This window comes from Oncorhynchus gorbuscha, unplaced genomic scaffold, assembly GCF_021184085.1.
Source record: "Oncorhynchus gorbuscha isolate QuinsamMale2020 ecotype Even-year unplaced genomic scaffold, OgorEven_v1.0 Un_scaffold_1947, whole genome shotgun sequence".
NCBI classification, from domain to species: Eukaryota; Metazoa; Chordata; class Actinopteri; order Salmoniformes; family Salmonidae; genus Oncorhynchus; species Oncorhynchus gorbuscha.
The window spans coordinates 39,474-54,564 of NW_025746590.1; the positions used below are offsets into that span (position 1 = coordinate 39,474).

At 43.9% G+C, this 15,091-nt stretch overlaps 3 protein-coding genes across 3 annotated transcripts; all 3 read right to left on the bottom strand.

The window, feature by feature from the left end:
• Positions 1-3,410: 3,410 nt before the first annotated feature.
• On the bottom strand, positions 3,411-4,773 carry LOC124024602 (lithostathine-1-like). Its single transcript, XM_046338497.1, has 2 exons — positions 4,114-4,773; positions 3,411-3,926 (listed from the first exon to the last, which is right to left on the bottom strand). Exons 1-2 carry the CDS (start codon positions 4,259-4,261, stop codon positions 3,538-3,540), a joined length of 537 nt encoding a protein of 178 aa, XP_046194453.1. The 5' UTR covers positions 4,262-4,773; the 3' UTR covers positions 3,411-3,537.
• Positions 4,774-6,380: 1,607 nt separating this feature from the next.
• On the bottom strand, positions 6,381-8,091 carry LOC124024599 (mucin-5AC-like). The gene has a single exon (XM_046338495.1). The coding sequence runs from the start codon at positions 8,079-8,081 to the stop codon at positions 6,381-6,383; it is 1,701 nt and encodes a 566-aa protein (XP_046194451.1). The 5' UTR covers positions 8,082-8,091.
• A 2,369-nt stretch (positions 8,092-10,460) lies between these two features.
• LOC124024600 (macrophage mannose receptor 1-like) lies at positions 10,461-14,213 on the bottom strand. Its single transcript, XM_046338496.1, has 5 exons — positions 13,911-14,213; positions 13,175-13,549; positions 11,600-11,938; positions 10,883-11,184; positions 10,461-10,517 (listed from the first exon to the last, which is right to left on the bottom strand). The coding sequence occupies exons 1-5, from the start codon at positions 13,951-13,953 to the stop codon at positions 10,461-10,463; spliced, it is 1,116 nt and encodes a 371-aa protein (XP_046194452.1). The 5' UTR covers positions 13,954-14,213.
• Positions 14,214-15,091: the final 878 nt, after the last annotated feature.

The following is a 15,091-nucleotide window of genomic DNA, read 5'->3' on the forward strand; positions in this document are numbered from 1 at the left end:
GGAACCTCCCGAGAGAGAATCTCATCTTTGACCGCTGTGTGGAGTCCCTCCAAAAAACGAGCGAGCAGCGCCGGCTCGTTCCAGTCACTAGAGGCAGCAAGAGTACGAAACTCTATAGAGTAATCCGTTATGGATCGATCACCTTGGCATAGGGAAGCCAGGGCCCTAGAAGCCTCCCCACCAAAAACTGAACGGTCAAAAACCCGAATCATCTCCTCTTTAAAGTTCTGGTAATTGTTAGAACAATCAGCCCTTGCCTCCCAGATAGCTGTGCCCCACTCTCGGGCCCAGCCAGTAAGGAGTGAAATGACGTAAGCAACCCGAGCTCTCTCGCTAGAGTATTTGTTGGGTTGGAGAGAGAACACAATATCACACTGGGTGAGAAAGGAGCGGCACTCCGTCGGCTGCCCGGAGTAGCAAGGTGGGTTATTAACCCTAGGTTCCGGAGGCTCGGCAGGCCAGGAAGTAACAGGTGGCACGAGACGAAGACTCTGGAACTGTCCAGAGAGGTCGGAAACCTGAGCGGCCAGGTTCTCCACGGCATGGCGAGCAGCAGACAATTCCTGCTCGTGTCTGCCGAGCATGGCTCCTTGGATCTTGACGGCAGTGTTACGAGCCTCTGTAGTCGCTGGGTCCATTCCTTGGTCGGATCCTTCTGTTATGCAGGTGAATGAGGACCCAAAAGCGACTTGGCGAAAACAGAGTTTTTAATCCAGTAAGATACTTAACAAAACAAAAGGCATAATACTACTCGTAAAGACGAGAACAGACAAGAGACTTGATCAAGAACTGCAGGTTGCCTCGGGAAGGCACTTGAACCTAGCAGACTCAGACACCTGCTCACCACGCAGCATCTGAGGGAAACACGACACGACAGGGCAAAACATAGACACAGCACGGTGAATATAGACAAGGATCCGACAGGGCAGGTACGGAAAACAAGGAGAGAAATAGGGACTCTAATCAGGGAAAAGGATCGGGAACAGGTGTGGGAAGACTAAATGATTGATTAGGGGAATAGGAACAGCTGGGAGCAGGAACGGAACGATAGAGAGAAGAGAGAGCGAGAGAGTGAGAGAGGGAGGGGGAGAGAGAGGGATAGAAAGAGGGAAAGAACCTAATAAGACCAGCAGAGGGAAACGAATAGAAGGGGAAGCACAGGGACAAGACATGATAATTAATGACAAAACATGACACTCAATAATCAATCCTTTCATCTGGGATTATAAAACACACAGGATAGGTAAAAAACACCTCTGTAAATCCAAGATGGAAGGAGGATTGTCTCTCCCAAATGTTATATTTTATTACTGGGCCGCTAACCTCCACATTGTTACGTTTCTGTTGGATGACGTACTCCCGGCATCCAGCTGGCTTAGTATGGAGCGTGAGGAGGGTCACCCCTTCTCTATTGGCGCTGTGATTTTGTCGCCTGTCAATCTGGAGATGTCAATTTATTGTAACAATCCTATAATACATAGCACAGTCCGAATCTGGAAGCAAATTAAAGTCCACTTTGAGCTCAGACCAATGTCATTCATGCTCCCTGTTGCCAGGAATCCCTCCTTTGCCCCTTCTAACCTTGATAACACCTTTGAGCGATGGGGAGAGCTGGGGATAAGCACCATAGGGGATTTATACATAGAAGGGACCTTTGCTTCCTTTGAGCTGCTGAGGGAAACTTATAATCTTCCCAGAAGTCATTTTTTCAGATACCTACAAATTAGAGACTACGTTAGAAAACACCTCCCAACATTTGGGAATGCTAAACCTTCCATGTTTGACGGATGCATAAAAATATGCCCCACCTCAGATAAACTGATATTGCGTCTATATGATGCTTTTCAATCTGTTAGCACACCTTCTACTGATGCCATCAAGGCAAAATGGGAGGAAGAACTAGGGACTGACATCTCAGTGGCAGACTGGGAAGAGAGCTTGGAGTATAACCACACATGCTCCATTAATTCCAGACATCGTCTCATACAATTCAAGGTATTACACAGATTACACTATTCCAAAACTAAACTGCATAGGATATTTCCTGACACATCCCCTACATGTGATAAATGTCAGGCTGCGCAGGGTACACTACTCCACAGCTTTGCCCTATGCTCTAGCTTGCATGGTTAATGGTGTGGAATTTTTAGGATCCTCTCTGAAGTTTTGGAGACTTCAATAGATCCAGATCCGCTTCTGATAATCCTGGGAGTATCTGAGTCCCTAAACGGATTAACCAACCCCCAAAAACAACTAATCTCGTATGGTCTCATCTCGGCAAAAAAACTAATCTTGTTGTTTTGGAAAAGGAGGGAAGCGTCCTCTACCAAATTATGGCTCAGTGAATTGGCAAACACTGTACACTTAGAAAGAATGAGATATATTCTGAACAATAAATTATCAACATTTGATCAAATCTGGCAGCCTTTCCTCTCCTACTTGGACGTGTCGGCGCTGTGAATTTGTACTTATTAACGCACTCTCAATTGTAATACTTTAATCTACCTTTGGGCAGCGTGTGCTGGCCCTACCACCGAGCAGTTGGGGGGGGGGGGGGGGGGATAGGGGATGGGGAGAGGGGGACATCTTCCCTCTTTCTTTCTACGTGTCCTTGTTTTGTATGTCGTGTTCTGTATTATTTGTTCTGCACTCAGAACTCTGGGTCTTGTTGTTCCTGTATGCTCTTTTATGTTTAGATAAGAATTGTATACCTGTCATGTATACCTATACACCATTCTTGTGTGTGTTTAATAAAAATATTTGAAACAAGTATGATTCCCAATCAGAGACAACGATAGACAGCTGTCCCTGATTTAGAACCATACCCGGCCAAAACATAGAAATACAAAAACATAGAAAACAGAACATAGAATGCCCATCCAAATCACACCCTGACCAAATTAAATAGAGACAAAAAAAGGCTCTCTAAGGTCAGGGCGTGACAAATATACAGTCTACTGATGTGTCAATGTAGCAGTTGTTTAATATACAATCTACTGCAGTGTCAATGTAGCATTTGTAGCAGACAGTGCAGCAGCAAGCATGTAATGCAAACTCTTATTCATAAAATGGAGTGCCAAACATGAACTCAACAATAACACACTAAAACATACAGAACCATACCCATACAGCTGTCTATCGTTGTTTTATTGCTTCTTTAATCAGAACAACAGTTTTCAGCTGTGCTAACATAGTTGCAAAAGAGTTTTCTAATGATCAATTAGCCTTTTAAAATGATAAACTTGGTTTAGGCAACACAACGTGCCATTGGAACACAGGAGTGATGGTTGCTGATAATGGGCCTCTGTACGCCTATGTAGATATTCCATAAAAAATCGGCCATTTCCAGCTACAATCGTCATTTACAACATTAACAATATCTACACTATGTTTCTGATCAACTTGATGTTATTTTATGGACAAAAATGTGCTTTCTTTCAAAAACAAGGACATTTCTAAGTGTCCCCAAACTTTTGAACGGTAGTGTACATTTTTCACGTTGCACAAGAAACATACATAATACAAAAGTTGTCCGAATCAGGGATGTATCAACCCCTCACCACTGTCCCCAGAACATTTGTAGCAGATGAAGTTGAGCCTCTGGTTCTCCTCCAGACTAACCCATTGCTGCCTCCCGGTGGTCTCTACAGCCCCTGCAATCCCACAGTCCTGCTGGCTGTCTGAGCCGTGCCCGGGGGCCCAGTTCTGGTAGCAGCCTGCATCAGACCTGATCCAGAACCAGAAGTGGAATGAACAGGTGAAGCGCAGGCCCACCCAGACGTGGGATGAGGTGGCGTTGGCAGCCCTCTCTGCCACCCAGTACTGAAGCAGCTCTGTAGTGATCGAGACCAGGTCAACGTGGTGCTCTCTGCAGTAGCTCACGGCCTCGTTCCACGTCATGTTCTCATGGATCAATATCAGGTTGTCTGAGAGAAATAAAGATATTAAAGATAGATAACATGGAGCCCATTCAACAAAATGTAGATTTGTATGCATTTATACCTCTGCTCTGTAATATAACATCTTTGAAACAACATAAAACCACAGCCAAACAAAAAAGAGACTATTAGGCTTTCAACATGTCAATAATTGTGATATAATGATGAAAGTTACCTGGACTTAAACCTTGACTGTTTTCATTTGGCATAACAGTGGAGAGACTGACAGGCTCTGTAGTACTGTATGGAGCAGTCTCAGCCACTGTGGTTATATGTAGGGCAGAAGTATGTTCAGTAGTCACTTGTGTAATGCTGTGTTGCATTTCTGTGTCTGCAGTCTCAGTTGTTGATTGATGTTTTACATTCTCAGTAGTAAGTTGTTTAGTAGTCGCCTCTTCAGTTGAAACATGCACTGTGGTATTGAATGTACTCGGTAAAGATGTTGAGGTCCTGTCTTGAACAGGTACAGTAGTGACTGGGTCAGAGGTTAGGTGTCCAGTAGAAACATGCACTGTGGTATTGAATGTACTTGGTACAGGCGTTGAGGTCCTATCTTGAACAGGTACAGTAGTCACTGGGTCAGAGGTTAGGTGTTCAGTTGAAACATGCACTGTGGTATTGAATGTACTCGGTAAAGATGTTGAGGTCCTGTCTTGAACAGGTACAGTAGTCACTGGATCAGAGGTTAGGTGTCCAGTAGAAACATGCACTGTGGTATTGAATGTACTTGGTACAGGCGTTGAGGTCCTATCTTGAACAGGTACAGTAGTCACTGGGTCAGAGGTTAGGTGTTCAGTTGAAACATGCACTGTGGTATTGAATGTACTCGGTAAAGACGTTGAGGTCCTGTCTTGAACAGGTACATTAGTGCACTGGGTCAGAGGTTAGGTGTCCAGTAGAAACATGCACTGTGGTATTGAATGTACTTGGTACAGGCGTTGAGGTCCTATCTTGAACAGGTACAGTAGTCACTGGGTCAGAGGTTAGGTGTTCAGTTGAAACATGCACTGTGGTATTGAATGTTGGTAAAGACGTTGAGGAAATGTTTTGGACATTAGCATTAGAAGCTCTTGTAGGTGAGAAATCAGTAGTCACTTTCTGTAGTTGAGTGTTCAGTAGTTAACTTTCAGTAGAAACATTTTCTATTGAATGTAGTTGGTACAGACGTAGAGATAATGTCTTGAAAGGTACAGTAGTGCACTTTCTGTATTTAGGTGTTCAGTAGTTAACTGTTCAGTAGAAACATGGTCTGTTCTATTGAATGTAGTTGGTATAGACGTTGAGGTCCTGTCTTGAACAGGTACAGTAGTGACTGGGTCAGAGGTTAGGTGTTCAGTAGAAACATGCACTGTGGTATTGAATGTACTTGGTACAGGCGTTGAGGTCCTATCTTGAACAGGTACAGTAGTCACTGGGTCAGAGGTTAGGTGTTCAGTAGAAACACGCACTGTGGTATTGAACGTAGCTGGTTTTTGAACAGGTACAGTAGTCAGTGGTTCAGAGGTTAGGTGTTCAGTAGAAACATGCACTGTGGTATTGAACATAGTTGGTACTGGTGTTGAGGGAGTCTTTCCAACAGGTACAGTTGTTTCAGGTAAGTAAGCAGTAGTGGCTTGGTTAGCGGTTGAGCGTTCAGGAGTTGCATCTTCAGTGGAAACACGCACTGTGGTATTGGATGTAGTTGGTATTTGAACAGGTACAGTAGTCAGTGGGTCAGAGGTTAGGTGTTCAGTAGAAACACGCACTGTGGTATTGGATGTAGTTGGTACAGGCGTCGAGGTCGTGTTTTGAACAGGTACAGTAGTCAGTGGGTCAGAGGTTAGGAGTCTGGTAGACAGCTGTCCAGTAGAAACACGCACTGTGGTATTGGATGTAGTTGGTACAGGCATTGAGAGGTCGTGTTTTGAACAGGTACAGTAGTCAGTGGGTCAGAGGTTAGGTGTCCAGTAGAAACACGCACTGTGGTATTGGATGTAGTTGGTACAGGCGTTGAGGTCGTGTTTTGAACAGGTACAGTAGTCAGTGGGTCAGAGGTTAGGTGTTCAGTAGAAACACGCACTGTGGTATTGGATGTAGTTGGTTTTTGAACAGGTACAGTAGTCAGTGGATCAGAGGTTAGGAGTCTGGTAGACAGCTGTTCAGTAGAAACACGCACTGTGGTATTGGATGTAGTTGGTACAGGCATTGAGGTCGTGTTTTGAACAGGTACAGTAGTCAGTGGGTCAGAGGTTAGGAGTCTGGTAGACAGCTGTTCAGTAGAAACACGCACTGTGGTATTGGATGTAGTTGGTACAGGTGTAGAAGGAGTGTTTTGAACAGGTACAGTAGTCACTGGGTCAGAGGTTAGGTGTTCAGTAGAAACACGCACTGTGGTATTGGATGTAGTTGGTACAGGCATTGAGGTCGTGTTTTGAACAGGTACAGTAGTCAGTGGGTCAGAGGTTAGAGTCTGGTAGACAGCTGTTCAGTAGAAACACGCACTGTGGTATTGGATGTAGTTGGTACAGGTGTAGAAGGAGTGTTTTGAACAGGTACAGTAGTCAGTGGGTCAGAGGTTAGGAGTCTGGTAGACAGCTGTCCAGTAGAAACACGCACTGTGGTATTGGATGTAGTTGGTATTTGAACAGGTACAGTAGTCACTGGGTCAGAGGTTAGATGTCCAGTAGAAACACGCACTGTGGTATTGGATGTAGTTGGTATTTGAACAGGTACAGTAGTCACTGGGTCAGAGGTTAGGTGTTCAGTAGAAACACGCACTGTGGTATTGGATGTAGTTGTTTTTTGAACAGGTACAGTAGTCACTGGGTCAGAGGTTAGGAGTCTGGTAGACAGCTGTCCAGTAGAAACACGCACTGTGGTATTGGATGTAGTTGGTATTTGAACAGGTACAGTAGTCACTGGGTCAGAGGTTAGATGTTCAGTAGAAACACGCACTGTGGTATTGGATGTAGTTGGTACAGGCGTCGAGGTCGTGTTTTGAACAGGTACAGTAGTCAGTGGGTCAGAGGTTAGGTGTTCAGTAGAATCACGCACTGTGGTATTGGATGTAGTTGGTTTTTGAACAGGTACAGTAGTCACTGGGTCAGAGGTTAGGAGTCTGGTAGACAGCTGTTCAGTAGAAACACGCACTGTGGTATTGGATGTAGTTGGTTTTTGAACAGGTACAGTAGTCACTGGGTCAGAGGTTAGGTGTTCAGTAGAAACACGCACTGTGGTATTGGATGTAGTTGGTACAGGCATTGAGGTCGTGTTTTGAACAGGTACAGTAGTCAGTGGGTCAGAGGTTAGGTGTCCAGTAGAAACACGCACTGTGGTATTGGATGTAGTTGGTACAGGCATTGAGGTCGTGTTTTGAACAGGTACAGTAGTCACTGGGTCAGAGGTTAGGTGTTCAGTAGAAACACGCACTGTGGTATTGGATGTAGTTGGTTTTTGAACAGGTACAGTAGTCACTGGGTCAGAGGTTAGGAGTCTGGTAGACAGCTGTTCAGTAGAAACACGCACTGTGGTATTGGATGTAGTTGGTAAAGGTGTAGAAGGAGTGTTTTGAACAGGTACAGTAGTCACTGGGTCAGAGGTTAGGTGTTCAGTAGAAACACGCACTGTGGTATTGGATGTAGTTGGTACAGGCATTGAGGTCGTGTTTTGAACAGGTACAGTAGTCACTGGGTCAGAGGTTAGGAGTCTGGTAGAAACACGCACTGTGGTATTGGATGTAGTTGGTACAGGCGTTGAGGTCGTGTTTTGAACAGGTACAGTAGTCAGTGGGTCAGAGGTTAGGTGTCCAGTAGAAACACGCACTGTGGTATTGGATGTAGTTGGTACAGGCATTGAGGTCGTGTTTTGAACAGGTACAGTAGTCAGTGGGTCAGAGGTTAGGTGTTCAGTAGAAACACGCACTGTGGTATTGGATGTAGTTGGTACAGGCATTGAGGTCGTGTTTTGAACAGGTACAGTAGTCAGTGGGTCAGAGGTTAGGAGTCTGGTAGACAGCTGTTCAGTAGAAACACGCACTGTGGTATTGGATGTAGTTGGTATAGGTGTAGAAGGAGTGTTTTGAACAGGTACAGTAGTCACTGGGTCAGAGGTTAGGTGTTCAGTAGAAACACGCACTCTGGTATTGGATGTAGTTGGTACAGGCATTGAGGTCGTGTTTTGAACAGGTACAGTAGTCACTGGGTCAGAGGTTAGAGTCCAGTAGAAACACGCACTGTGGTATTGGATGTAGTTGGTACAGGCGTTGAGGTGTTTTTGAACAGGTACAGTAGTCAGTGGGTCAGAGGTTAGACAGTGTCCAGTAGAAACACGCACTGTGGTATTGGATGTAGTTGGTACAGGCATTGAGGTCGTGTTTTGAACAGGTACAGTAGTCAGTGGGTCAGAGGTTAGGTGTTCAGTAGAAACACGCACTGTGGTATTGGATGTAGTTGGTACAGGCATTTTTGAACAGGTACAGTAGTCAGTGGGTCAGAGGTTAGGAGTCTGGTAGACAGCTGTTCAGTAGAAACACGCACTGTGGTATTGGATGTAGTTGGTATAGGTGTAGAAGGAGTGTTTTGAACAGGTACAGTAGTCACTGGGTCAGAGGTTAGGTGTTCAGTAGAAACACGCACTGTGGTATTGGATGTAGTTGTTTTTGAACAGGTACAGTAGTCACTGGGTCAGAGGTTAGGAGTCTGGTAGACAGCTGTTCAGTAGAAACACGCACTGTGGTATTGGATGTAGTTGGTACAGGCATTGAGGTCGTGTTTTGAACAGGTACAGTAGTCAGTGGGTCAGAGGTTAGGTGTTCAGTAGAAACACGCACTGTGGTATTGGATGTAGTTGGTACAGGCATTGAGGTCGTGTTTTGAACAGGTACAGTAGTCAGTGGGTCAGAGGTTAGGTGTTCAGTAGAAACACGCACTGTGGTATTGGATGTAGTTGTTTTTTGAACAGGTACAGTAGTCACTGGGTCAGAGGTTAGGTGTTCAGTAGAAACACGCACTGTGGTATTGGATGTAATTGGTACAGGTGTAGAAGGAGTGTTTTGAACAGGTACAGTAGTCACTGGGTCAGAGGTTAGATGTTCAGTAGAAACACGCACTGTGGTATTGGATGTAGTTGTTTTTTGAACAGGTACAGTAGTCACTGGGTCAGAGGTTAGGAGTCTGGTAGACAGCTGTTCAGTAGAAACACGCACTGTGGTATTGGATGTAGTTGGTACAGGCATTGAGGAGTGTTTTGAACAGGTACAGTAGTCACTGGGTCAGAGGTTAGGAGTCTGGTAGAAACACGCACTGTGGTATTGGATGTAGTTGGTACAGGCATTGAGGAGTGTTTTGAACAGGTACAGTAGTCAGTGGGTCAGAGGTTAGGTGTTCAGTAGAAACACGCACTGGTATTGGATGTAATTGGTACAGGCATTGAGGTTTTTGAACAGGTACAGTAGTCAGTGGGTCAGAGGTTAGGAGTCTGGTAGACAGCTGTTCAGTAGAAACACGCACTGTGGTATTGGATGTAGTTGGTATAGGTGTAGAAGGAGTGTTTTGAACAGGTACAGTAGTCACTGGGTCAGAGGTTAGGTGTTCAGTAGAAACACGCACTGTGGTATTGGATGTAGTTGGTTTTTGAACAGGTACAGTAGTCACTGGGTCAGAGGTTAGGAGTCTGGTAGACAGCTGTTCAGTAGAAACACGCACTGTGGTATTGGATGTAGTTGGTTTTTGAACAGGTACAGTAGTCACTGGGTCAGAGGTTAGGAGTCTGGTAGACAGCTGTTCAGTAGAAACACGCACTGTGGTATTGGATGTAGTTGGTACAGGCATTGAGGTCGTGTTTTGAACAGGTACAGTAGTCAGTGGGTCAGAGGTTAGGTGTTCAGTAGAAACACGCACTGTGGTATTGGATGTAGTTGGTACAGGCATTGAGGTCGTGTTTTGAACAGGTACAGTAGTCAGTGGGTCAGAGGTTAGGAGTCTCGTCGACATCTGTTCAGTAGAAACATGCACTGTGGTATTGGATGTAGTTTGTTTTTTAACAGGTACAGTAGTCAGTGGGTCAGAGGTTTGGAGTCTCGTCGACATCTGTTCAGTAGAAACACGCACTATGGTATTGGATGTAGTTTGTTTTTGAACAGGTACAGTAGTCAGTGGGTCAGAGGTTAGGTGTTCAGTAGTTAACTGTTCTGGTGAAGTATGTTCTGTGGAATTGAATGTAGTTTGTCCAGACGATGAGGGAGTGTTTTGGACAGGTGCAGTCATAGCACTTGTAGGTATGTAACTAGTAGTCACTTGCTCTGTGGTAGTGAATATAGTTGGTACAGGTGTAGAGGGAGTATTTTGGACAGGTGCAGTAATTGCTTGATCAGAGCTTGTGTGTTCGGTAGAAACCCGCACTGTGGTATTGAAAGTAGCGCTTGTATGTATGTAACCAGTAGTTGCTTGCTCTCTAGTTAATGTAGTTGCTACAGGCATTGAGATATTGCTTTGAACAGGTACAGGAGTTGCTGGGTCAGAGGTTAGGTGTTCATTAGCTAACTGTTCAGTTGAAGCATGTTCTGAGGAAATCAATGAAGCTGGTACAGGCATAGCGATATTGCTTTGAACAGGTACAATAGTCGCTTGGTCAGACGTTAGGCGTTCAGTAGTCAAATGTTCAGTAACATTTACTGTGGTATTGAATGTAGTTGGTTTTTTAACAGTAGTTCCATGTTCGGTAGTTAGGTGTTTTGTAGTTAACTGTTCAATTGAACCTTGGTCTGTGGTAGTGAATGTAGTTGGTACTGGTGTAGATGGAGTGTTTTGAACAGGTAAGCCTACAGTAGTTGGTACTGGTGTAGATGGAGTGTTTTGAACAGGTAAGCCTACAGTAGTTGGTACTGGTGTAGATGGAGTGTTTTGAACAGGTAAGCCTACAGTAGTTGGTACTGGTGTAGATGGAGTGTTTTGAACAGGTAAGCCTACAGTAATTGGTACTGGTGTAGATGGAGTGTTTTGAACAGGTAAGCCTACAGTAGTTGGTACTGGTGTAGATGGAGTGTTTTGAACAGGTAAGCCTACAGTAGTTGCTTGGTCAGAGGTTGGTAAAAGATCTAAAAGAATATGTTGGATCTGCACAAAATGGGTAGTTGTTAGCTTAGGTGTTACTTCATCTGTAGTTGACTGTTCAGCAGTGGCAAGCACAGTAGCTGTGGGAGGAGTTGTTTGTGGCACAGTAGCTGTGGGAGGAGTTGTAGGTGGCATCTGGGTAGTTGGTCGCTTCATTTCTGTAAGGAATATATACAAATACATTAGAATCAAGGGTCAAATGTATTTAATTCATAACAAACACATTAAATCATGTTTACATACTGCTTTACTCATCTCATATGTATATACTGTATTCTATTCTACTGTATTTTAGTCTATGCCACTCTGACATGGCTCATCCTAATATTTCTATATTCTTTCATTCCTTTCTTTTACTTTTAGGTTGTGTGTATTGTTATGAATTGCTAGATATTACTGCACTGTTGGAGCTAGAAACACAAGCATTTCCTGCAATTACATCTTAATTAATGTGACCAATATAATTTGATTTTATTTTGTATCTTAATTGTTTTCTCTGTTTCTATTTGCTTTCTTAAAAGTTGCTACCGGTCAAAATTTGAATCCCATCTAACAAAAATGTACCAAACTCACCACCATGGCAGACAAACCCCCAACTGATGTTGCACCACTGGACATTCCACTTGTTATCGTTGAGTATAAGAGAAGTACAGTTCTGGTCCCCTCTGAAGTTGTTAGTCTGATTGGTCTTCCAGAAGCGGTATGAGGAGTTGCTCCCATCTGACCACTTCCATGGGTCTTTGAAGAGACCAATCCACATGCTCTGGGACAGTGACATGTTCTGGACGTGATGGTTTTCCTCTCTGGACCGTATGCTGGCCAGGTCTGTGTACGTACCCCGGCAGTGGTCTTGAGCCTCTCTCCAAGTCTTGCTGTCATCAATGAAGATGTGACTGTTACTAGCGTTTTTCCCTGTCAGAGGATAGAAAATACATGCATGGAGCATTGGAGATATAGCAGGGTGCAGGGTTGAGCATTGGAGATATAGCAGGGTGCAGGGTTGAGCATTGGAGATATAGCAGGGTGCAGGGTTGAGCATTGGAGATATACCGGGGTGCAGGGTTGAGCATTGGAGATATAGCGGGGTGCAGGGTTGAGCATTGGAGATATAGCGGGGTGCAGGGTTGAGCATTGGAGATATAGTGGGGTGCAGGGTTGAGCATTGGAGATATAGCAGGGTGCAGGGTTGAGCATTGGAGATATAGCAGGGTGCAGGGTTGAGCATTGGAGATATAGCGGGGTGCAGGGTTGAGCATTGGAGATATAGCGGGGTGCAGGGTTGAGCATTGGAGATATAGCAGGGTGCAGGGTTGAGCATTGGAGATATAGCGGGTGCAGGGTTGAGCATTGGAGATATAGCGGGGTGCAGGGTTGAGCATTGGAGATATAGTGGGGTGCAGGGTTGAGCATTGGAGATATAGCAGGGTGCAGGGTTGAGCATTGGAGATATAGCGGGGTGCAGGGTTGAGCATTGAAGATATAGCGGGGTGCAGGGTTGAGCATTGGAGATATAGCAGGGTGCAGGGTTGAGCATTGGAGATATAGCGGGTGCAGGGTTGAGCATTGGAGATATAGCGGGGTGCAGGGTTGAGCATTGGAGATATACCGGGGTGCAGGGTTGAGCATTGGAGATATACCGGGGTGCAGGGTTGAGCATTGGAGATATAGCGGGGTGCAGGGTTGAGCATTGCCCAGACAATTTTTTAAATGTAAATTTAACTTATATTTAACCAGGTAGACAAGTTGAGAACAAGTTCCCATTTACAATTGCGACCTGGCCAAGGTAAAGCAAAGCAGTTTGACACATACAACAACACAGAGTTACACATGGAGTAAAACAAAACATACAGTCAATAATACAGTAGAACAATAAGTCTATATACAATGTTTAAGTGAGGTGAGATAAGGGAGGTAAAGGCAAAAAAAGGCCATGGTGGCGAAGTAAATACAATATAGCAAGTAAAAAAATCATTATGCTCACGTAATCACCCAACTGATTATACCCAAGTCATGTTTAACAGTTGAAATTGCAGTCAGCAAGCTTTAAAACAGGCTAAACATGTCTCACTGCCCATCCAGACATATCATCCTGGAATCGGCCCTGGTTTGAATCTGATATGCGGTTGAAATTGATGTAGGATTACTCACCATCAAAGCAAACAAAACCTCTTTTGATTTGGCAATTATCCTCAAACCACTGTCCGTTTGGATCCATTGCAGCACAGCTGTCTTGAGTATTGTTTTGTTTCGGCTCTGCTGCCCTCCAGTTGAAAAACGCAATCTTTCTCTGATCTGGTAATGACCAGTGCCACTCAAATTCATCTCCAAACTCCAGTCCTATCCAGACACTGGCTGTACCATTCGGTACCAATTGTACAAGTCTATCCAGATCCCCTGAGTTGTAGATGGTTGCCAAGTCAGTGTACATGTCTCTACAGTAAGTCTGGGCTTGGCTATAATTCATTTGAAGGCTAATATAGTGATACTGAGGAGGGGAGATACTGAGAGTCAGGTAACACAGTCCTGTAAAATACAATCAAAAACCATTAGAGAGCAAGTTAATCATATCTCCTTGCTGCATGCATAGGTTTCACACACACATCCTGTTAATATCACAGAATATCAACGTATAATACACATCATGTTGCTTTTCATGAACAGAGAGAACTATGAAAGGATCCTGAAAAATGGCCTGCCGTTTGAAAGTTACCCATGTGTTGATTGGGTAACAGACGATCAGTCTTTTATGTATGAGGTACTCCCAACACTTATACCTCTTTCTGACGGATTTATATTTTAATGCCTTATTCAATGATGCCTAAATTATCACAATGACTCCAACAAATAACTTTGATGTTATTGAAAGCACTGACGAATGACATACCTGAGACTGACAGGAGACGCAACAGTGCAGTGCTCCTCTTCATGACTGTAGCTTCTCACTAGTCTTCAGAATGGCTTGTCAAACTGAAATCGCTGTAACTGTCCATCACTAACGTTCAGATCTAACCAAAACATACAAACTGTGACACCCTGTGTTCTAGTCGAATACAAAATCATCTGAAATGGAGGCCACTGACACCCGTTGTAACTTAGTTGACTGACTTATTAAGACTCCCTAGTAGTAAGGTGTTTAAGAATGTGACCGTTCTTGTTTATAAAGATAACACATGTTTTAGGTTCACCCTTGTCGCAATGTTCTCTGACAAGGTAGTGCATCAGGTTTAGATGTGTCACTCTTATACACAGAGCCCACATGATGAGGCTGTGACAGGTGGTAAGAAAAACATGTCAGTCAAGAACACGGAAGTGTGTCACCAAAAACCACATGATAACTGACAAAATGTACATAATCACAGTGTGAAACTGTTGAGATACACTGATAATGGAAAAGTCATTGCTCGGCCTATTCGCCTACAGATAACAAGCAATTGTCTCAGAACGGTCCATTTTGTATTGAAAAATAGAATGCTAGTTGACAGTCCAAGTCATTAGTAAGGTGTTAGGAATGAGGTTGAGCAATTCAGGTTACTCTGTATGAAGATACCTTCCCAAACAGGTGACACTATACTGTAGTTACTGTCTTTTGCTGGTGTGACAAATGAGCGTGAAACAAAATGATTAATGAAGTTAGCGACAGAATTGTTCACTCAAGGGCATGACCTATTGTCACGCCCTTGAGTGAACAGACCTATTGTTCCCCTTTAAAGAACAAGGAAGTTTAACTCTGCTTCATGCAAAAGACTAGGAGCCCACACTGTACAGCACCAGTCAAAAGTTTGGACAACTCATTCAAGGTTTATTTTTATTTTTAATTTAAACAATTTTCTACATTGTAGAATAATAGAGAAGACATCAAAACTATTAAATAACACATATGGAATCATGTAGTAACCAAAAAAGTATTAAACATCAAAATATATGTTGTATTTGAGATTCTTCAAAGTAGCCACAGTTTGCCTTGATGAAAGCTTGGCACACTCTTGGCATTCTCTCAACCAGCTTCACCTGGAATGCTTTTCCAACAGTCTGGAAGTAGTTCCCACATATGCTGAGCACTTGTTG

What these genes read in the sequence shown, in the direction of transcription:
- LOC124024600 (XM_046338496.1), bottom strand. Translation starts at nt 13,953, where the DNA reads ATGAAGAGGAGCACTGCACTGTTGCGTCTCCTGTCAGTCTCAG. An exon ending in GGGGTTTGTCTGCCATGGTG is followed by an intron (nt 11,185 to 11,599) that starts GTGAGTTTGGTA and finishes TATTCCTTACAG; the next exon opens with AAATGAAGCGACCAACTACC. An exon ending in CTACACCAGTACCAATTACT is followed by an intron (nt 10,518 to 10,882) that starts GTAGGCTTACCT and finishes ACCTGTTCAAAG; the next exon opens with CAATATCGCTATGCCTGTAC.
- LOC124024602 (XM_046338497.1), bottom strand. Translation starts at nt 4,261, where the DNA reads ATGCAACACAGCATTACACAAGTGACTACTGAACATACTTCTGCCCTA. An exon ending in CAGTCAAGGTTTAAGTCCAG is followed by an intron (nt 3,927 to 4,113) that starts GTAACTTTCATC and finishes TATTTCTCTCAG; the next exon opens with ACAACCTGATATTGATCCAT.
- LOC124024599 (XM_046338495.1), bottom strand. Translation starts at nt 8,081, where the DNA reads ATGCCTGTACCAACTACATCCAATACCAGAGTGCGTGTTTCTACTGAA.